Source organism: Mobula hypostoma, chromosome 17, assembly GCF_963921235.1.
Source record: "Mobula hypostoma chromosome 17, sMobHyp1.1, whole genome shotgun sequence".
Classification (NCBI taxonomy): domain Eukaryota; kingdom Metazoa; phylum Chordata; class Chondrichthyes; order Myliobatiformes; family Myliobatidae; genus Mobula; species Mobula hypostoma.
The window spans coordinates 32,594,451-32,617,485 of record NC_086113.1 but is presented as its reverse complement, the minus strand read 5'-3'; the positions used below and the strand labels follow the sequence as shown (position 1 = coordinate 32,617,485).

At 40.7% G+C, this 23,035-nt stretch overlaps 1 protein-coding gene across 1 annotated transcript in view; it reads left to right on the top strand.

The window, feature by feature from the left end:
• Positions 1 to 19,095, top strand: part of tert (telomerase reverse transcriptase) — a 55,107-nt gene extending 36,012 nt beyond the window's left edge. Inside the window, exons 14-17 of the mRNA XM_063069681.1 lie at positions 2,164 to 2,288; positions 5,309 to 5,446; positions 16,728 to 16,841; positions 17,950 to 19,095. Of these exons, the coding sequence (XP_062925751.1) occupies positions 2,164 to 2,288; positions 5,309 to 5,446; positions 16,728 to 16,831 (367 nt within the window). The 3' untranslated portion in view covers positions 16,832 to 16,841; positions 17,950 to 19,095. The remainder of the gene's footprint in view (positions 1 to 2,163; positions 2,289 to 5,308; positions 5,447 to 16,727; positions 16,842 to 17,949) is intronic.
• Positions 19,096 to 23,035: the final 3,940 nt, after the last annotated feature.

Genomic DNA, 23,035 nt, shown 5'->3' with positions numbered 1-23,035 from the left:
AATAGATATTTTATTGATCCCAAAGGAAATTACAGTGTCGCAGAAGCATTACAAGTGCACAGATATACAAATATTAGAAGGGAAGTAAGAAAGAATTTTTTAAAAAGTTATTTCAGTCTAACAGGAAGGAGTCATCACTTCCCCGACTATAGGCTGAATCATTATAGAGCCTAATGGCTGAGGGTAAGAATGACCTCATATAGCGCTCTTTGGAACAATGTCTATTAGTCTATTACTAAAAATGCTCCTCTGTTCATCCAAGGTGGCATGCAGAGGGTGAGAAATATTGTCCAGAATTTCCAGGATTTTCCATAGGGTCCTTTGTTCTACCACAGTCTCCAGTGTGCCCAGTTTGACTCCTATAACAGAGCCAGCCTTTCTAGTCAGTTTATTGAGCCTGTTGGCATCACCAGTGTTGATGCCATTGCCCCAGCACACCATCGCATAGACGATCGTACTGGTGACAACAGACTGGTAGAACATGTGCAGAAGAAGCCTGCGTACTCCAAAGGACCTCAGTCTCCTCATGAAGTAGAGGTGACTCTGGCCTTTCTTGTACACAGCCTCTGTGTTGGTGCTGGCATCCAGGTGCACCCCCAGGTACTTGTTGGTCCTTGCCACGTCCACGTAATGCAGGTTCCTCATACCACACAGATAATCTGACTTTCCTTATTGCTGTTTCTAGCTGCTGTGTTTACAACTGTGACTGTGTGTCAAAGGTAGTGAATTGAGCTGTAAAGCATCACTTGAGGCACTGACAGGTGCCATAAAACACCAAGCTTTCCCTATAAAAGTACACACAAACTGTGGGAGGAACTCTGCTTTCTCTATAGTGTACAGACTTGTAAACCATCCTGTAGCTGTTTTTGAAGCCACTTTAATTGTCAGTGCTTGGGCTGAGTAAATAAATCTGCAGATCCCTCATTGCTACAATAAAACAAATTAAGGTTAATGTGTCCGCCTATCAAGATTTTAGAGTATTCTATGATATTTTGGAATAGGTGACTTATTGAGACCAAGACAGAAGCTAGTTTGCACATGGGAAAATCAAAAGCACTACAGATGCTGAAAATATGAAATAAAAGCACATTTTACCTTTGCTCTATTCACCCCTCTGACCATCTACCCTGTACTTTTATTCTCTCTTTCTGAGTTCTGACTAGCGTCTTTGATTTGAAACTCTTCTCTTTCCATTAGTGTTGCCTGACCTGCTGAAGTTCTCTGTTTCCGAGTTACGTACAAGGTTCTACAAACAGAAGTAAAAGTCTGAGAGTGGTTTTGGTGGGGTTGGTTGAGGGAGGATTTTACAAGAATCCCTAATGACCTGTGATAGCCAACACAAAACTGAAGCAAGCAGCTGAACTGGAAGTCCAAGGGCTTAACTTAACATCCTACTAAAATAGCAAATCCATTTCTGGGGGTATTTTGTTGTTGAAATTTGTATTGCTCATTTCTTTTGAGGGGTGCATAAAGACACTACTGCAATTCAGCTCATACTTCGACATTCAATCAACTGAGTCAAAAATGGCAAAATCTTCACTGTGATGCCTCTAATGGGTAACTTTTCAAAGCCAAGCTATGTAAGAATTAATTGTAACACACTGTGTTCTCTGGTTCTTGAGACTTCTTCCCATTGTTTTTAAACTTCTAGAAAGAAAGAAATGGATTTTTGTACTCCGGTACTTGCTACAATCACAGTTAGCCACAGTTGACTATATTGAGTAAATACCATAAATGCCATTGTCTAATTATAATAGAAGAGGTAGCAGGCGTGTGTATTTAGTTTTACCACTGTACAAATTGTGCAGGGTTGGTTGGGGTGTGAAGAGCAGATTGCAGATTGATGGGAGTAGGCAGTTTAAATAGTTCAGCACAGACTAGATAGGCCCAAGGGCCTGTTTCTGTGCTGTACTTTTCTGTGACTCTATAACTGAAATGATGCTGAGATAAATGGTTAAATAGTAATTTTTGCTGTCGCGTGCTAGAATTCTGCTCTTTGAATTAATGCCGCAGGATATTTTCATCCACTTTTGAAGAGAGATGGGATGCAGTTTATTTTTTTTCTTAATGTAATTGACACACCTCCTGTGGCTGTGAACTGAGTGGATAAATTTGATGTACCACTGATCTGACTTTTCTTCTCTCCCCCTCCCCCCCCATCAGATTCCACGCTTGTGTTTTGCGGCTCCCTTTTGGACAAAGAATAAAGGACAATCCTTCTTTCTTCCTCGATGTCATCTTTGACATTGTTACTTGTTGTTACACCATTCTTAAAGCTAAAAACCGAGGTGAGATTTTTAAATTTCCATAATGCAGGGCTGTGGGAGGTAGTGGACTGACTGAAGTACCACAGAATGTTTGAATGCAGTATTAATATGTTACCCTGCTTAGTTCTGCAACATTTATATCGCTGGGCATCTTACATGAAATAGGATGTGATTCTACCACCCCAGAATGGCCAGTGGCTTATGTCACTTAATTTTACTGAAACCACAATTTTCTTAAAATATAAAGGATTTTGGCACATGGAGCAAGGTGAGTGATGTCAGTGCACCCCATCAACTTTTAGTTCATGAGCGTGATATTAACCGGGAATAGAAGTCTCGCTGAATTTGTTCAGTGTTCAGAATCAGAGTTAGGTTATATGTTGTCAAATTTGTTGTTTTGTGGCAGCAGTACATTGCAATAAAGGAAAGGTACGTCGCATCGGGAGTTTCTCTGGTTAGCAGACGATTTCCCTCTGTGCCTCTCTGACGTAGTGGGGAACCGCGTACGAGGCAAGTTACAGCAGTGGTTTGCCATTGGGTCACATTGCAATAGGTAATGAAAAAATATAAGTTGCAGTACGAAATAGGGATTCCAGTTCATTGGTCCATCGGTTAATTGAGGCAGGGAGTTATTTGGGTCAACTCTCAAAGAACAAAAACTAATTGAGAAAATAGCCAGGATTCTCTTCATTTATTTGGCACACTGTGCCATTTAGTTAGGACAGAAGATTGGTGACGAAGTTTCTAACTAGCATCTGTTGCACTTGTTTGTGTTCAAAGAGGAAAGTGATTTTTGTCAGTGACAACTGGCAGGAAGTAAGCAGTAAGACAATTGAGGACTGTTTTCCTTACTCCACTTTCAATGCATTCAGGCTTGGAGATGCCAGAAGCAGGAGTAAAAGGAAATGATTTCACTATTTCAATAAGTTGGGTACAGAGGAGATGTCAGGGATAAGTGTTTTTACACAGAGAGTGTGCGGGGAATGGGCTGCCGTCAACAGTGGTGGAGGCGGATACGTTGAGGTCTTTTTTTTAATACTTTTAAAATTATTTCCATGAAACTTCGGCTAGTTGGGGCAGGCACTTAATTGGGTCAAAATATCATGGTTCGAATGTCTCCCAATTAATCAGAACCGACCATAGGATCCTAAACACAATAAAATGTAAGATCCAATTAGCTGAAGTTTCATGGAAATGGTTAACAATGTCTAAAACGAGAAACAGAGTCACCATCTGAAATTCTGCCAACGGTAGTTGTGTCACGGGCAAATCTATGGATGGTGTTTGAGCTTTGCCGAGCCACATAGTCGGTGTAGAGAGAGCAGAGCAGTGGGCTGAGCAACCATCCTTGGGGTGCACCAATACTGATTGTCAATGAGAAGATATTATTTCTGATCCGCACTGTCTGAAATCTCACGATAAGGAAGTCAAGGATCCAGTTGCAGAGGGAAGTACAGAGACCCAGGTTTTGGAGCTTGTTGATTAGAACTGAGGGGTATGATTGTGTTGAACACAGAGTTGTAGTCAATAAACAGCAGCCTGATATAGGTATTAATATTGTCTAGGTGATTGAAGACCGAGTGGAGAGCCAGTGAGATTGCATCCACTGTAGTCCTATTATGGCAATAGGCAAATTGCAAATTGCAGTGGGTCCAGATCCTTGTTTAGGCAGGAATTAATTCGGGCCATGATTAGTCTCTCAGAGCACTTCATCACAGTAAATGTGGGTGCACCTGGGCAGTAATCATTGAGGCAGCTTACTTGGGCACTGGTATGATTGTCGCTCCTTTGAAGCAAGTGGAATCCTCCAGCTGTAGCAGTGAGAGATTGAAGATGTCCTTGAACACTCCCACCAGTTGGTTGCCACAGGTTTTCAATGCCCTACCAGGTACACAATCAATTGCTAGGGTTTACCCTCTTAAAAGATGTTCTGACATCGCCTCCAAGACAGATCACAGTGTCAACAGATGACACAGGGATTTGCAGAAGAGTAGTTTTATGCCTAGGAGACATGGAGCTCAACTGGTTGTAAAGCATCACAGTCACTTGTGATGCTAGGTTCTGCCTTGTAGGAAGTAATGGCCTGCAAACCCAGCCAGAGCTGATGTGCAACCGAATCTGTCCCTAACTTCAATCGGAATTGATTTTTTTTCTCTCTTAAAATAGCCTTCTGTGGGTTGTACCTTGGCTGCTTGTATAGTTCTGTATCCCTGATCTTCCGATCTAGCCCTCAGCAGATCAATACCTCCTATGTAGCCCTCAGCAGACTATGATTCTCCTGGTTTATTTTCTGCTTTTGGTTTGTTTTTGTCCGGAATGTTCTTCAAGGCGCACACTCATCCACGCATTGATGAAATTGGTGACCACTGTGGCATATTCATTCAGATCCAAAGATGAATCCCTAAATATTTTCCAGTCCACCAACTCAACGCAGTCCCGTAAGTGCTCCTGTGCCTCCCTTGACCATCCTGGTCCTCACCACTGACGCTGCGGTCTTTAGTCTCTGCCTACGTGCTGGGATACGAGTCCAGCCAGGTGATTGGACTTTCCAAAGTGTGGGCGTGGGATGGCACGGTAAGAGTTCCTGATGGTGGTATAACTGATCAGATGTGTGGTCTTCCCTGGTTCCACTGGTGGTGAGTTGAAAGTAGTTGTTCAGAAACGACTTCAAGCTGGTCTGGTTGAGATTCCCTGCAATGATGGGGAAGGCACCCGGATACACTGTTTTGTGACTGCTCATAATGCTCAGTTCCCGCCGGACACAGGAAATGTTATCCAGAGTAAAGAAAAGCTAATATATCAATTTTTAAAAGCTATTATTTGATGTTAGCCTTGCGTGAGTTTTGGAACTTTACATAATGGTCACAGGATGATTTTAAAAACTTCATCAAATCATTATAAATATTTGAAAAGAAATAAAATACATGCAGGCGCAGTCATTATTAATATTGTCGTGGAGATCATACATTAATAGAACTGATTTATTGTCTGATTTCCATTAAGCATTTCTAGTTTTAAAAAGAAATCAAACTTCTTTCCAGGGATTTCTTTAGGCTCCAAAGATGCTTCTGGTCCTTTACCTTTTGAAGCGTCCCAGTGGCTGTGCTGCTGTGCTTTCACTGTCAAGCTCTCCAGTCACAAGGCTGTTTACAAGTGTCTCCTGGGACCTCTGAAAACCTGTAAGTAAATATTGATGGCAATTTTGCACCAACACTGGAACAGTGATTTAATCTTGTATTGCTGTCTCTGATTTCATTCGGAAAATATGATGGATGAAGGCTAAATGCTCTCGTTACATATTACATTAAACAATCTGAGTAAAAGCTGAGTATGTGTGTACAGTTTTATTTACAAATTGCCTCCCAGACATTGGAAATCCATTTTATGTACTCTAGACACCCCTGTTTAAAACTGATGGAACAGATAAAGAGTAATTGAGAAAGGTCATGGAATAAGGTAAATAAGCACCAAAGATATAACAGTATAAAAAGCAAAAAGAGGTAAGCATTACAAAGTATGAATGGATTTGTTGATTCATTCGTTCATGCCTTGTTTTTGTCCATGCCTTGTTTTGGTCCATGAACTTGCAATTTGTTTTAGATTGTTTATTTATGGGTGGATTATTAGTTGATGACTGGGTTCAGGATTGGCAGTGGTTGATGAATGACTTCTCTTGGCTGTTTAGCTGACTTTTCAAGTTTTTGGTGTCTTTTCAGTTGTTTCCAGTTATAAAGCTCCGCAGAGTGGAGCAAGTTTTGAAAGACCTTGTCCTGACCTTCGGCGTCTGGGGGGAGATGTGTGGGCAGACATCAGCACGTTAGGAGGTTTTCTCAAAGATTGCAGCAAGGTGGCTAAAATAAGCTATTGAGTGAAAAGTAGAGGGAAGAGGAGTGCTGGAACCACATTTGGTTACGAAGTTCATGGAGCAATTATAACAAATTATCATGAGACTGCCGTTGTGTGGACATTATCACTGAGGTCTAGCTCTTTGACACACTATTAAAACTTGTGAGCAAGGCCAGGATGACAATTCTAGTGGCTGTTGGGTTGATGCGGTAATACATTTTTCCGATCTGCTCTTATTGTGGGACCAGAGATGGAAGTGCTCAAACTTGCAGTTCGTTGCAAGGGCTCACTGTGGATTGCACGACGTCAGCATTGCATTTGGAAATGGTGGCAGACGGGGATGTCGGCAAGGTGGTTAACGGTCAGGGTGCTTCTGGGGAAAGGAGCAGATGACACAAACAACAGGAATTCTGCAGATGTTGGAAATTCAAGCAACACACATCAAAGTTGTTGGTGAACGCAGCAGGCCAGGCAGCATCTCTAGGAAGAGGTACAGTCGACGTTTCAGGCCAAGACCCTTCGTCAGAACTAACTGAAGGAAGAGTTAGTAAGAGATTTGAAAGTGTGAGGGGGAGGGGGAGATCCAAAATGATAGGAGAAGACAGGAGGGGAAGGGATGGAGCCAAGAGCTGGACAGGTGATTGGCAAAAGGGATACGAGAGGATCATGGGACAGGAGGCCGAGGGAGAAAGACGGGGGGGGGGGGACCCAGAGGATGGGCAAGGGGTATATTCAGAGGGACAGAGGGAGAAAAAGGAGAGTGAGAGAGAAATAATGTGTGTATAAAAATAAATAACAGATGGGGAGGTGGGGCATTAGCGGAAGTTAGAGAAGTCGATGTTCATGCCATCAGGTTGGAGGCTACCCAGACGGAATATAAGATGTTGTTCCTCCAACCTGAGTGTGGCTTCATCTTTACAGTAGAGGAGGCCGTGGATAGACATGTCAGAATGGGAATGGGATGTGGAATTAAAATGTGTGGCCACTGGGAGATCCTGCTTTCTCTGGCGGACAGAGCTTAGGTGTTCAGGCCACTGGGAGATCCTGCTTTCTCTGGCGGACTTCTCAGAACTGATTGACTTCATTCACTGCCAACTTGGTGGCGAGACTTACCAATACGCAAAGGAGTTCATTTGTGCAAACGCAACCCCACCCCAACCCTGTGTTTTTCCTTGTCAAAAGTTCTTTTCAGAACCGTACTGCACCAGACTTCGCCCAGCTGTGGAAGAGGGTGTGTGCTGAAGAGGATGCAATGAGATCAGTTCCCCAGTTGTTTCTTACAGCTAGTCACAACATGCAGATAATAGTTATGCTCGTGCCTTTTGGGGTTGGTGAATGCACATCCACTGCTTTTCCTCTCTTACTGTGGCCAAGTATGTACCATCATCTCCTACAACAGAGCAGGACAATTGTCAGTGATTATTGTGTAATCTGTGTTCGTCGACTACAGCCGCCACGCAGCTCCACTTCGAGACCAGCTTAAAGAAATGTTGACACCTGGCTGATCCACTCAGATAGCAGGTGGCTGTGGTAATATGCAGAATCATTCGAGTTGAAGCTGGGTTGGGGGCTCTCGCACATTACAACCCTTCTCCTTGGTGCTATCCAAATTTGCCCCCCAGTCTACCTCCCTGCTAAAGAAACAGTTGGATAAAGCTGAGAACCCAGCTAAGCTAAGTCAGAGGGTGAAGAATTAAACACGGGAAAGATTTATGTTGCTAACTTAAGAGCAAATGAATGGCTAAATATCAGCAATTCTACAGTTTTCAGACATTGGAGTAAGAACTGATTTAATGGAGAAACATTTCAAACAGAGTAGGAATGATGGCAGAGTTGCTGAAAGTTGGTGTAAACTGAGACAAATTTTAAGTCGAGTGTTAGAAACAGATGTAGGTCAGAAAGTATAACCATGTTAATATTATAGATTTAGAGGAACAAATTTGTGGAGAGATTGCAGACTGTTGCAAGAAACATAAATTGTTATAGCAGGTGATTTTAACTTGTTGACTGGGACTCCCATACAGTAAAAGGAGTAGATGAGTTGGAGTTTGTCAAATGTGTTCAGGAAAGTTTCCTTACTCTGTCCAGAAGTCCCAATGAGAGAGTGTGTGTGATACTGGATCTCCTGTCAAGGAATGAGACAGGGTAGGTGACAGAAGTTTGTGTAGGGGAACACTTTGCATCCATTAGTTTCAAAGTAAATGTAAAAAGTATAGATCTGGTCCATGGGTTGAGATTCTAAATTGGAGAAAGGCCAATTTTGATGGTATCAGAAATGATCTGGCAAGTGTGGGCTGGGACAGGCTGTTTTCTGGCAAAGGTGTACTTGGTAAGTGAGAGGCCTTCAAAGGTGAAATTTTGAGGGTATAAAGCTTGTATGTGCCTGTCAGAATAAAAGGTAAAGATAACCAGTGTAGAGAATCTTGGTTTTCAAGAGACATTGAGACCCTGGTTTAAGGGGGGAAAAAAGTTGTATAACAGATATAGGCAGGTAGGAACAAATGAGGTACTCATGGAGTATAAGAACTGCAAGAGAACACTTAAGAAAGAAATCAGAAGGGCTAAAGGAAGGCATGAGGCTGCCCTAGCACACAAGGAGAATCCTAAGGAGTTCTACAGATGTGTTCAGAGCAAAAGGATTGCAAGGGACAAAATTGGTCCTCTGGAAGATCAGAATTGTAAGCATTGCATGGAGCCAAAAGAGATGGGTAAAGATCTTAAATGATATTTTGCATCTGTATTTACTCGGGAGATGAACACACAGTCTACAGAAGTGAGGCAAAGCAGCAGTGAGATCATGGGCCCTATGCAGATTACAGAGGAGGTGTTTGATTCCTTGAGGCAAATTAGAGTGTATAAATCCACAGGCCTGACAAGATGTTCCCTCGGAACCTGTGGGAGGCAATTACAGAAATTGCTGGACCCTACCAGAGATATTTAAATCGTCCTTGTTTACAGGTGAAAGATTGAAGGATAGCCAGTGCTGTTCCACTGTTTAGAAAGGCTCCAATAATAAACCAGGAGATTATAGGCCCATGAGCCTGACATCAGTAGTGGGAAAGTTATTGCAAGGTATTGTAAGGGACTGGATATGAGCATTTGGATAGACAGGAGCTGATTAGAGATGGTAAGCATGGCTTTGTGCATGGCAGGTCATGTCTAATCAGCCTGAGAGTATTCTGAGGAAAGCTGTCAGGAATGTTGATGAAGGCAAGGCAATGGATGTTCAAAGGTCCAATGTAATGTCAGAAAAATGTATACAATGTACATCCTGAAATGCTTTTTCTTTGCAAACATATTGTCTACATATCTGCAAAGACCAAAATTACTATGCATTACAAAGATAAATAGTGCAAAGTCTTAGCAAATTTGAGCTGCTGGTGTGTCTTCATAATTGCATCAAAGTGTTGGGCCCAGAATAGATCCTCTGAGATGCTGCTGCCCAGGATCTTCAAGCTGCTCAACGTCTCCCCTGTAAACCTTCATTTAGATTTGTTGCATATTCTCCTGCATTACCCTTCCTGAAGTCTACATTCAGTTCCTTAGTCTTGCTGATGATGTGTGCAAGGTTGTTTCAACACCACTCAATCATCCAATCTATCTCACTCCTGTACGCCACCTCTTCACCATCTGAGATTTTACCAACAATAATGGTGTCATTGGCAAATTTATAGATGGGGTTTGTGCTATGCTTAACCACGCAGTCATGAGTGTAGAGTGGAATTTCTGGTAATGGCCCCACCCCTTCTCCTTCACCATTCCCCATCTCCTTTTCCCTCTCTCACCTTATCTCCTTGCCTGCCCATCACCTCCCTCTGGTGCTCCTCCCTCTTTTTTTTCCATGGCCTTATGTCCTGTCCTATTACATTCCTCCTTCTCCAGCCCTGTATCTCTTTCACTAATCTACTTCCCAGCTCGTTACTTCATCCTTCCCCCTCCCAGTTTTACCTATCACCTTGTGTTTCTTCCTCCCCTCCCCCCATCTTCTAACTCTGAGTCCTCATCTTTTTTTCCCTCCTGTCCTGCTGAAGGGTCTTGGCTCGAAACGTCGACTGTTCTCTTTTCCATAGATGCTACTTGGCCTGCTGAGTTCGTCCAGCATTTTGTGTGTGTTAAAGGCTTTGTAACACCTTTAATGTATTCTTTAATGTATTCATGTAATCAAATTCATGACCCCTCCTGTGCGGGGAAAAATATTGCATTTCGCTCCCATTAAACCATCTATGAAATATCTGAATTGCTAAACCTTTCTGTCTGACATGGATACATTAGAATAACTGGTTTTGACAAAGCATCTTAACTGTGTCGTTTCCACACACGCTGCCTGAGTTGAGTGTTTTTCGCATTCTATGCTTTTATTATAATTGAAATTAGGTTTGTGGTGTTGCTTGACAGTACAAACAAGACAAGATAATGAACCACAAAGTTGAGGACATTATTTTGTGTAATTTTCTTCTTCCCACCATTACTAATCTACATTCCACAGTCTACTTTTGTGCCTTTAACTAGACTTCTACTATTGTACTTTCTCCCTTTGTCATGGACCACATTAAGTCCAGGCCATTGCTTACATTTCTTCACATTGGAAGTGGAGGAGAGAGAGAGAGAGACACTCTGGGATATCTCAGTGGCCAAATTTTGAGTATTCTAACTATTCTGTAATATCTCGGCAGAAGCTAGCTTGCACCAAATCCTTGCATCAATGATGAAGCAGTCAAAATTAGTTTGAGCAGCTCTCGGGATGACATTCTCATCTCTGCGTCCTAGCATGTGATTTAACCTCTGTACATTTCTAATGAATTGGAGCCTTTTTGTGTTCTGGTCCAGATCAGATGCAGTGTTACCCTTGCTTTGAGCGGCATCAGCATGTTTATTCTGTATTCCAATCCTTTGAGATGAAGAAAGAGTTCACATAACCTGGAAGAAAAGTGACAGTTGAATTCACCTAACATTCTTATAGCTGACATGTGCTTTTCAGAGAGATGCTCCTAACTCTCATTGCCTGTCCACTGTTCTTGGGCCTCTCAGCATTAAAGAACAGACTGGCCAGTCTTTTTAAGTCGATGAACGGCACTGCTCAGTACCAGCCACAGTAAGTTGAGTCTGCTCATTCAGAATGTGGGTTTGAGTAGTGCACGTACCCATGAGCTAAACTAATTCCAACATAATTTTTTGTAAAAGTACAGTGGATTCCGGTTAATTTGTCCATCGGTTAATCAGGGGAGCTGGTTATTTGGGACAACTTTTAAAGAACAAAAACTAATCAAGAAAATAATTTTTTGTTTATTTGGACAATTCCGAACTATTCTGCTCACTGTGATTTCAAGCATTCAGGCTTGGATGTCAGAAACAGCTGGGAGTGAAAATGAAACTGTTAACAAGTGAGGGACCATGAAGAATTTGAAGGTGTCGACAATCATCTTGAATGTTAGACTGAAAATGATGATTTGCAGGATGCAATCATTGAAAATGTTGTATGAAAGAAGTCCATTGTCTGCACGAGTTGTGCTAATTTTGTTAATTTAGAGTTAATCAAAGGAACATGTCCTGATACACTGAGTTCCTCTGTTGATAATTATTAGGAGCTGTTATATAATTTTGTACTACTGTTGTAGTATGGATAGTGTTCAGATTTGTTCTGTATTTCATTTAAATACATAATTTGTTATTCAGTTAATAGTTTGTTGTTTTATGCCTTTTTAACAATTTCCATGAAACTCCAGTTAATTGGGACAGCTGTTTAACTGGGCCAAAATGTACTGGGTCCGGCTGTGTCCCAACTAACTGGAATCCACTCTGTATCACAATGGAAGCCTTCAAAGGGTATTTTAACTTTTATAAATGTAAAGGGAAATGAAATTTGTCAATTAGCTCTCGACATTTTGACATTTGTTCTGTGCACCAAGTGGAGTGTGTTCCACTATTGTAAAAGTACAGGCAATGGAAAAAAACAAAATTTCTCTGATAAGGCAGTCTTAGACATTACATTGTAACTCAAAAATTCTCAACCTGGGGTCCACAGACTCCTTGCTGAATGGTGTTGCTCAATTTCATAGAAAATTGTCTTAACTCTGCCAATATGCACAGCCTGACGTGCTGAATATTTCCAGCATTTTCTGATTTTTATCTTTGGTTTCCAGCATTTCCAAATTTTGTGAATTCCCCCCTCCCCCCCAAATTTCGGGTGGCACAGTAGCAAAGCAGCTAGCATACCGTAATGCTATTATAGAGCCGGCAGCCTGGGTTTAATTCCCGCCGCTGGCTGCATGGAGTTTGTCTGTTCTCTCCATGACTGTGTGGGGTTCCCTCAGCTGCTCTGCTGTCCTCCCACATTCCAAGGACATATGGGTCAGCAGGATAATTGGTCACTTCCATATAATTGGGTTGTGTGGGCTTAAGGGCCAGAATGGTACCATAACTGTACCATATCTCTTAAAATAAAATAAACATCAGGTGTATTTACTATGTGGTGTTAAAATGATCAATCTGAATCAATCACAAGTGATTACAAGTGAATCATGCATTGATAAGTCCATAAGCAAAGAAACAGCTGATTGGTGACTGAAGTTAAAATTGCGGCCACAGTCCCTGGACTTAGTTTCTCAATACCACAGCCAATTAGTACGTGGGACACCCACTCATTAGTTGTAACAAATAGAGAAATTCTAATCTCCATACTTTCTTGCCATGAAAAAAATTCAGCTATTTTTAAAATTGTGTTCCTGAGAGGTATTTTGATTTGAATGAAGTTTTAACATTGAACAGACAATCTCATTTTGGTCCGTTTTGTTAATTTGTGAATGTTCAATTAAAGGCTCTCTAAATAATGTAATAAATTATTGCTATAACTTTGTAATAATTAAGATATGTTGCATTTAGGATGAGTGTAATCATCAAAAAACTAATTATACTCTCCAGAATAATGGGGCAATTAGACAATAATTAGGACCATCATATTAGGCTGCTTTACTCATCCTGACTAGAGAAAATGTACAAATAGATAAAGAGCAGGCAGGTTGATTCCTGGGATGATAGATCATGACGTGTTAACTAAAATCTATGATGTTTTGTTGCTTCCTTCATTAGAAGCCTTCTGCAAACTCTTAAGGAGTGGATTCATGGATAAATTTACAGAAGGTGAAGAGTGTATTGGTTAGTTATTAATTGGAGATGGAGAACATTTGCCCCTGAAAGCTAGAGTCAGGTGGTAACTGGTAGAGTTGAAACTGGACATGTCTTTGAAGGCAGATTTATGTGGCATAGTACTGACTGGCATACAGAGAGGGAAATGAACAGTCGGTGTTTCAGGTTAAGACCCTTGTTCAGGATTAGAAAGGAAGGGAGAAGACGCCAGGTTTCTAGCACCTTCTCCCTTTTCAGTTCTGATGAAGGGTCTCAGCCTGAAGTATTGACTGATTATTCTGTAGATGCTGCCTCGTCTGTTGAGTTCCTCCAGCACTTTGTGTATGTTGCGCTCAAGATTTCCAGCACCTGCAGAATTTCTTGTGTTTGTGGTTAATAGCAGTGGTTCCCAGCATTACCGATATTACCTCTCTGGGAACAGTGGGAGTTTCTAAGGTGATGATGAAGATAAAGGTGGCGATGAGGGGGCAGTTGGTAGCAAAGGAGAGCAGCTGAGGGATTACAGGCTTAATTTAAGAAAAGAATTGATTATTATAAGCATTTGATCCTCAGTGCCTCAATTCATTACAGTGATCACATAATCACTTTATCTCTTGCTAACCCACCGTTCTCTTGAACTTTGCTCAGAGCACGTTATAAATTGTTGAAAAGTAATGTGATACTTCTATATTTGGCATATCATGAAAAATCCGGACTGAAGAAACCCATGCCTGGCCCACGCATTATTGCCATTCACTATTGTAGTACAATTCCCATACTCTAATCACACTGACACAATTCCTGTGTGGTGTTCAATGGGGTAAAGTTCAGAATCTGCCCTTTAGAATGGTCTTGACCACATTTCTGTAGCCCACTTCATGTACCTTCAGGCAGAGTTATGATGATGTCATAACTGGCTTCCCCTTTATCGATCACAGTGCTTGAGAGTGGACTTAGACAACAGGCATTTAACCATGGTCGTTAATGCATAATGAAAAGGGCAGAAGCAGATCAAACAAAAAGAACAAGTGTAGACAGTATAGTGTGGAGTATCTGAAATATGGATGTATACCAGCACCAAGCAACCAATGTGTCTGTTGTGTGGAAAACATTTTTTCAAATGAAGCAATGAAATGGTCCAGGCTCCTTGAACCCTAAAAGAAAATACACTCTGATAAAGCAATTAAGAACTTGTCTTATTTTCAGTCACTTCATGAAAACTTCCAGAAATGGAAAATACTTAAAAACATGTTTGTCGGCACTTCACGACAAAACAGTAATGGTTTCCGTGCTTCATACTAATTGCTAAATCTGGAAAGCCCCATACAATTGAAGAAGAACTGATTCTGCCAGGTGTAAGGGAGGTTCTGAGTATGGTTTTGTATATGTTACCAAAGCAAATAATTCAAGCAATTCCACTCAGCGATATCTCTGTTCCGAGACAAACAGATGAAATGTCTGAGAATGTGGAACACACATTGTGAACCATTCTTTGGATAACCGAATTTGCCCTGCAGTTGGATGAGTCAACTTTGCCAGGCCATGAATCTTTGCTCCTTGGTTATGTTCACTTCATAAAAGATGAAACCATGGTTCAAGAGTTGTTATTTGCAAGGGGACTAGAGATTGATGGGAAGGGAGATCAATAGAATCATAGAAAGCTACAGCACATTACAGACCCTTTGGCCCACAATGTTGTGCTGACCATGTAACCTACTCTAGAAACTGCCTAGGATTTCCCTAGTGCATAGCCCTCTATTTTTCCAAGCTTTTCCCCCGATATTTTGGGTTGTTGAGCAGTTTTTGAAAGAGAAGGATATTCTGCTCACCAACATTCCTGCTTGTGTAACAGACAGGGCGCCATTAATGCTAGGGCACCACTATGAAGTTATTACTTTTTTTATAAAAGCCATACCTGACATACTTACCATTTACTATATAATTCACAGACATCTTGTTGCAAAAAAGAATGTAAGTGATTGGCTGCACCAATCATTAAGTACTGTTATTACAGTGGTAAGTAAAATCAAGTGCCATACTTCCAATTCTTAACTATTTTGAGAACTTTGCACTGAGAGTGATGAACAGTTTGAACGCTTGCTGTTGCACACAGAAGTCAGATGGCTCTCAAAAGGAAACAGCCTGACACACTTCAATGCACTTTTTTGAAACCGTGATAAAATTCTTTGAAGACTCAAATGTTTCATTCAGTGATCAGCGCAAGAATATCAGGCATGACATAGTTTATTTGTCAGAATGATTTGCAAAGTTTAATGAAATCAATCGAAAATTGCAAGGAAATGTGAATCTGATCAAGTTAATCCTATTTAAGTGCAACATTGGCCATCACGACCTTTTCCAATTTCCAAACCTCTCTGAGTTGGAAGAGGAGGAAGGAATACCAGGTGGTAATCTTAAAGTATACTGAGCCCACCTGGGTGAGCTGCATAAAGACATGTTAGATAGATTTCAGGATTTTCTCTCAATCTAAATTCCAGAATGGGTAATAAATCAATTCCAGAATACTTCTAATGAGGAATTACAGGAAGGATGGAGGAAGAACTGATCTGGCTACAAAATGACCTTGAGCTGAAGCTGAGGTTCTAAAAAGAAGTCCTATCAAGACTTTTGCTTGCAGAAAGAAATCGCCATATGCAATCCTGCACTGTGGAAAAGGGTCGAAGTGTTCTTTGTTGCCTTTCCAACATCATATTTAGTGGAGTGAAGTTACAGTGCCATCACCCAACTTCTTTCACATCATAGAAGCAGACTGCAAATTACTGAACATGGGTATCTGAGACTCCTGCAGAGTGATATTCACCTGACGTTGAGCAGCTGATATCACTGCACCAAGCCCATTCGTCTCATTGAAAGGACTAAAAGCAATGAATAGCTGGACTATCCATGTGCACTCTAAAACTGTTGCTGAAAGTTATTTTTACTGTTATTAAAGACATTTTATTTACAGATTTAAATCATTTTTGCCATTAATGGTCACTGCTTTGAATTTGCAATTCCTATTTTTCTTCCACTGGGCATCCTAAATCAAAATTCTTTATAGTTTTTAATGTAATGTCTGGAAAGGGAGAGGGTGGCCCTGGGATATGGTTTGGGGGCCAAAAAAGATTTGGGAACCACTGGCGTACAGCGACTTAGTTTTGGGTTGACAGTGATGAAGATACAGGCTGCGATGTGAATGTATTGAGGTTTCTGACCAATGGAACATTAAGCAATCTGCTGGAGGAGCTTAAATTTGAGCTGGACAATGGGGATTAAGTTATTGGGATGAAGAGGGGTAAAAATGAAGTCCTTTGACCTACTTCTCACATCCAGTATAACTTCCTCAGATGTTGTGCTTTCTGTGTTGTTTTCCTGGGATGCAGTCTTTTCACTATGCTCTTACAGTACTATGATGTGTATAAAAAAATCCTGAGAATAAAATCTTTTCTTGATTACATTTTAATAAACTAATTGTCCTGTTTCTGTTCAAAGGCAAGACCAAATTGCAAAAGATTCTACCACATTCCACAGTCCAGTTGTTGCAGAGTATAACCCAGCCATCTCTTCATCGAGATTTTGCTGCCATCTTAGACTAAAGCAGAACTGGTATGTTTTAAATGTCAATAATTGTCAGCAGTCGGAGTCGTATGGGATAGAGGGAAACAATTCAGCCCTTTGTGCGTGTGTCAACTTTTTGAAAATAATCTGATGTGCCCATCTTCATTGTTCTACAAGTACTTGCCTTCAAATTCTTATCTAATTAGCTTTTAAAAATTTAATATTGAATCTTTTATCATTAACATTTAGGACAGTAAGAAATAGAAATTGGCTACTGTATGTCCTATCTGCCAATATCGTCACACTTCATTAGGTGCAGAGGGGGTATTGTATGTTTGTATAAATAATATTTAATATTCTATCAAGAACTATCAAATACATAATCTTGTGATGATGATGCTAGTCACTCTTCCACCTTTTTTTTTGCCTCTTTCCTTTACCTCACAGCCCAGTATATTGTTCCCATCTTCTTGTTTGACTTAAGAGATTCTGCAGATGCTGTAAATCCAAAGCGACACGCACACATACTGGGGGAGCTCAGTGTGTCAGGCAGCATCTATGGAGAGGAATTAACAGTTGATGTTCGGGTCTGAGACCCTTCATTAGGACATCACTGCTGATGAAAGGTCTTGGACTGAAACACCAGCACTTTATTCCTCTCCAAGGATGCTCCCTTTCCTGTTTGAGCTGGGCCTTTGCTGTTGCCACCTCTTTGAAATTGTTGTGATAACTTGCACGTGGTGTTCACTGAACCTATCTACCACATATAGGCATACCATGAGTTCAAATCTGTAGAGCTTATAGTCCTAAGGATCTAATGTTTTCCATGTTTCCTGTTGTGTCTTTGCCTGCCTTGTCTTACTGCTGTTCACCACAGAGACTTGTGAATCTGTGAATAATCTACAAGTGATTCATTTTGCAATTGCTCCTTATTTCTGAAAGGTTGATGTGGAAGCTCAATCCTTTCCTGCATTAATATTCCTAGCAGAGGCCATATATTTTGATGGTTCCAATTGCTTTCCTGTTCTGTCTTTGTCTTTTATCATTTTAGTTATCAATAAAATAGTTTGGTATCATTTAGTGTTGATGTAACTGATTCATTCAAAACATTCAGCATATTTCATCTATTTAAATGATTTAATCTTTCTTTTCGTAGGAAATTCTTGACTTGAATATTGAACCAAGAGACCTGTACCAAGAGACGGAGGCAACATCTTTAATGCCATGGTGTTAGAATTCTCCAGACATGAACTTTTAATTGCAGATGGAGATGTTTGTGTTGTCCCTGCAATGATTTGTCACATGTTTCTCATAAAAGGAATTTGCCTTTAATTGTATCGAGCCGAACAATTGTGCTCACAAGCATTGAGGCTGGGCATCACTTATTCTTGCAACACTGAGTTGGTCCATTTGGAGGGATTTCAATCAGTTTGCATAGGATAATAATTAATTAGACCTTTTATTGAAAAGGTAGTGTTGAGAAACTTTGGGAGGCACCCTTTGAACATAGGCTTTTAACAATTTGATAGAAGGAGAGCTCATAGAGCCTTTGAGCTTGAAACTTTTGAGTGGCTGGTCAACTGATATAAAATATGGGGGTATTCTGCACTTGAAAAAGGCTTTATGCATGTGGTAGAGGGAGTTTTAAGTTGTATTTTTAAGATCTATGGAAGTGATGCTTCCTTTAGCAATCTCCTACTGGTTATGGAAGAATTTCATATATCCCAGAAAATTGGTGTCTCTGTAACTTTAGCTGGATAAAGGATTAACTGTTTGACTGCTGCTCAGTCTTAGGGGGGAAACAGTCACACCATCGATAAGGCGTGTTTTTTTTCCAACTCGTTAATTATGTCACACTTTAATGAAGTAGATTTTCTTCAGGTTTATTACTGCTGACACAAATGTTTAGGAACAAAAAACAATTGTGGGAGTGAAATTCCAGTCCGTTATTTGATCGTGTTCTTAGTATGGATAAATCACATCATGCTTCGACCATTATTTATAATGCTAGAATTGACATAACTGTAGAGAAAATAAGGGTGATCCTCAATTGTTTTTGGTTGTAAGCATTGGCCTAACATTTTATGGAACAGATAATTGCATGAAATTTTTCAGCATGAACACTGCGTAATTCAACCATCTTCTGATTACAGGTTATTTGCTTCTAATAAGTTGAAGCAAGATTTGATTTCCCTTTCCAAAATTGATGATACAGCTTTTAAATGACTTGGTAAAATTGTGTTTTCTTGTCACTGAATAAAATAATTAAATGTGATTATAGCAATGTGTGTTACATGGATATTGTTCTGTTTATTTGAATGGGCATGCTTGCATTTAAAAAGCATTTATACATATGAAATATCAAGTCCTTTCACAGCTGAGGAATTGGGCATAAGTGAATATCGAGATAACAGAACTGCTACTAACAAGGATGCAGACTAGGGAGAAGTGAAAACTTTCCTCAAAGATTACTGATGTATATAATTTAAAAACATATAACTCTTAGAGACTGCATGTTTTTCTGAAGTTTTTCTTCCGATATTGATCCTTATAAAATTGGGAGATTGGTGTATTCTTTCCGGGAGTACTTTTGTTCTTGACACCATCCTTTTCCTCTGTCATTAACCTTGCCTCATTTGAAAGAAGTGATTTGGCCTGTACTTTGAGGGATGTTGTCAAAAGAGCCAAATTGGTTTGATTCTGTAACTCCACCTCCTTACATTTAATTATTTTTAATGGGGTAGAAATCTATACTCTGTAAATGCTAAAATCTGAAACCTGTCTGATGAATTCTCCTTGTGAAGCTATTTCAATTGAACCAAATGCCAGAGTGTCTTGTGCATTTATTATTAGTGAAAGTTTTGTGCATGCAAGAATGGTTAAACTTCTGAATTTGTATATTATTATAAAATTCATATTGATTGTTATAGAACAAGGAGTGGGAGTACTTTCCCTGCTCTGCAGCATCAAATCATTTATAACCTAGCTCCAATCAGTGCTCATAAACACAAGAGATTCTGCAGATGCTGGAAATCCAGAGGAACACACATCGAATGCTGGAGGAACATAGCAGGTCAGGCAGCATCTATGGAAATGAATGCATTGTTGATGTTTCCGGTTGTAGGGATTGCTCCCTCCGTGATTCCCTTGTCCCTTCCCGCTACTCTCCCTCCTGGCACTTATCCCTATAAGCAGAAGTGCTACACCTGCCCATTCACCTCCATTCAGGGCCCCAAAGAGTCCTTTCAGGTGAAGCAACATTTCAACTGTGAATCTGCCGGGGTCGTCTACTGAATCCAGTGCTCCCAATGTGGCCTCCTCTACGTTGGTGAGACCAAATATAGACTGGGGGACCTCCTTGTCAAGCAACTTCACTCCATCTGCAAAAAGCAGGATTTCTCCTGGACCAGCAATTTCAATTCCAATCCCTGTTTCCCATTCCGACATGTCAGTCCATGGCCTTCTCTACTGGCATGATGAGGGACTCTCAGTTTGGAGGAACAACACTTCATATTCTCTCTTGGTAGCCCCCAACCTGATGGCATGAACATTGATTTCTCCAGCTTCTGGTAATTTAATCCCCTCACTCTTCCCTCTTCTTCAATTTCCCACTTTGGCTCTCCTTTACCTCTTCTTTTCTCACTTGTCTACCCCAATGCCCCTCCCCCTCGTCCTTCCCTTTTTCTTGTGGCTAACTCTATCAGATTCTTCCTCCTCTGAGTTTTAATGGTGGTCGGCAATCCAACTTAAAGGTGCATTACTGCCACCAACTGGACTGGAGTGTGGTGTAGAGAGTTGGGAAATAAAACCCCTATTAGTTCTTCATCAAATAAAACTAAATTACCCCAAAAAGCCCTATAGATTGTAAACAATGAAAGTCAATACTGTGAATTAAATTAGTCATTTCCGTAACTTCGTAGAGTTTTTAAATGAAAACTATCAACCCCAAAGCAAGTAGTATAGCCTTCATTTGCTTTCTTTCAACCTTGTATTGACTTGACTTTATTACTTACATCCTTCATATACATGAGTAAAAATCTTTGTTATGTCTCTGTCTAAATGTGCAATTCGTAATTTATAAATATTATGTACAACAGGACAGTCAATATAACATAGAATTACAATTGTTACAGCGTGAGTTAATCAGTCTGATAGCCTGGTGGAAGAAGCTGTCCCGGAGCCTGTTGGTCCTGGTTTTTATACTGTGGTACTGTTTCCCGGATGGAAGCAGCTGGAACAGTTTGTCTAAAAATGCAAACACGAGAAAATCTGCAGATGCTGGAAATTCAGGCAACAAACTCAAAATGCTGGTGGAACGCAGCAAGCCAGGCAGCATCTATAGGAAGAAGTACAGTCTACATTTCGGGCCGAAACATCGACTGTACTTCTTCCTATAGATGCTGCCTGCCCTGCCACGTTCCACCGGCTTTTTGTGTGTGTTGCCGGAACAGTTTGTTTGTTGGGGTGACTCGGGTCCCCACTGATCCTTCGGGGCCTTTTTACACACCTGTCTTTGTAAATGTCCTGAATAATGTGAAGTTCACATCTACAGATGCTTCACATTGGAAAAGAATGTGTTCAACTGTTTCATAATGATAACACCGACACGTGCCAGAGTGATGTTTCCCAACAAGATATAAGGGATAATTAAGCATAGTATGCCCAATTCTAAGTTGAGTCAATATAATTCCCTTCTGTTTTTATCCCCTTGTCCCATCAATCCAACAGTTTTATGTATTCCCCACTTATGCCCATTATTCCTCAAGTCTTGCCAAAATCCCCTAATTCTTAACCCCACCAATCCCTTAGCTTCTGATTTGCTAAGTGGAAGGTCTATATCCGGAGTCGCACTTTTAATGGCTTTTTTGGCCAATCAATCAACCTACTCATTCACCTCAGCACCTCTATGTGCAGGACGCATAAGAAAAACACGTGTAAACCAATATTTTGAATATGAAATAAAGTTTGAAAATCTTCCAGCAGTAAATCTGACCTACTGCTAGATTGACCTGTTGTGGGACTAGTCAAAACCAAAAATAGAATCTGAACAAATTACGATTTTGCAAGGACAAATTTCCTCCATCCACAGTAAGCCCAAAATGATGGCAACCGATTCTGCAGTATATACTGATACATCCCTCTGTTCAGCAATGAGTTTTCCACGATGACAAAGATGTCTTCTTTAAACCCTCTTTCAAACCACCTGTCTTCACTGTCCAAAATATGCACATTGTTGTCATCAAAAGGGTGTCCCTTGTTCTTTAGATGTAGATATACATCCAAGTCCTGCCCTTCTATGTTAGGCCATCCATTTGTGAAGTGGTTGTTTTGTTGATATACACATCAGTTCTCTCTGCATCGGACAGCATATACAATATTGCTCTGTTTATGTTTGGATGTAGGATGAGTTTCTGTCCGAGTATGCTTGTAGGTTTGAAAAACGCAGGGACTTGGTGTTTGTTGAAAATCATTACAAGTTTCTCTGAAACTCCAGCTGCATATGGGAAGACTAATGTTTTTCCGTCTGCTTTGTGCCTTACCTCCCTCTGTTGGGCCGATGTCCCTGCGGGTTTCTGATGCTGTCTTAATGAAGGCCCAGTCAGGGTAGCCGCAAACTTTCAAGGTTTCTCTCAAATATTTGTCCTCCTTGTCTTTAGCTGTAACGTTGGTGGACACAATCTCGGCACTGTGATATAGTGTTCTGATAACTCCCGACTTATCTTCTAATGGGTGATGAGAGTGGAACTGTAGGTACTGATCTGTGTGTGGGGGTGGGGTGGGGTGGTGGTACTTACAATATAGTCCTAACATCTCTACCCTGACACTCCCACAACAGTCCGCACCTCCGTCTCTATTCATGCAAAGATAAGACTAATGACCCTGTCATTACCTCTCTGACTTTTAACGGCCCTCCGCGTGATTGCTGTACCTTTAAACAACTCAGAGTTTAAAGGCCGGGAAACTACCCACCAGGTATCAGAACTGAAGAAGCCTCTTGGATGAGTGGTGAAATGTCTTCTAAACAACACAGCAAGTCCAGTTGCCTTGGTTTACTGCCGCTTGTTATATTCCCAGTTAAATTATCTTTTGACCCATCAGTAAAGATGGTTAGCGTATCATAATAATTTTTAACATATTGATGAATCATCGACTATCAGGCATATCAGGATCCTTGGACTTCATTAAATCAGGTAACCTAAAATGAACTAAAGTCATTGAGGAAAAAACACGATGGGGTTACT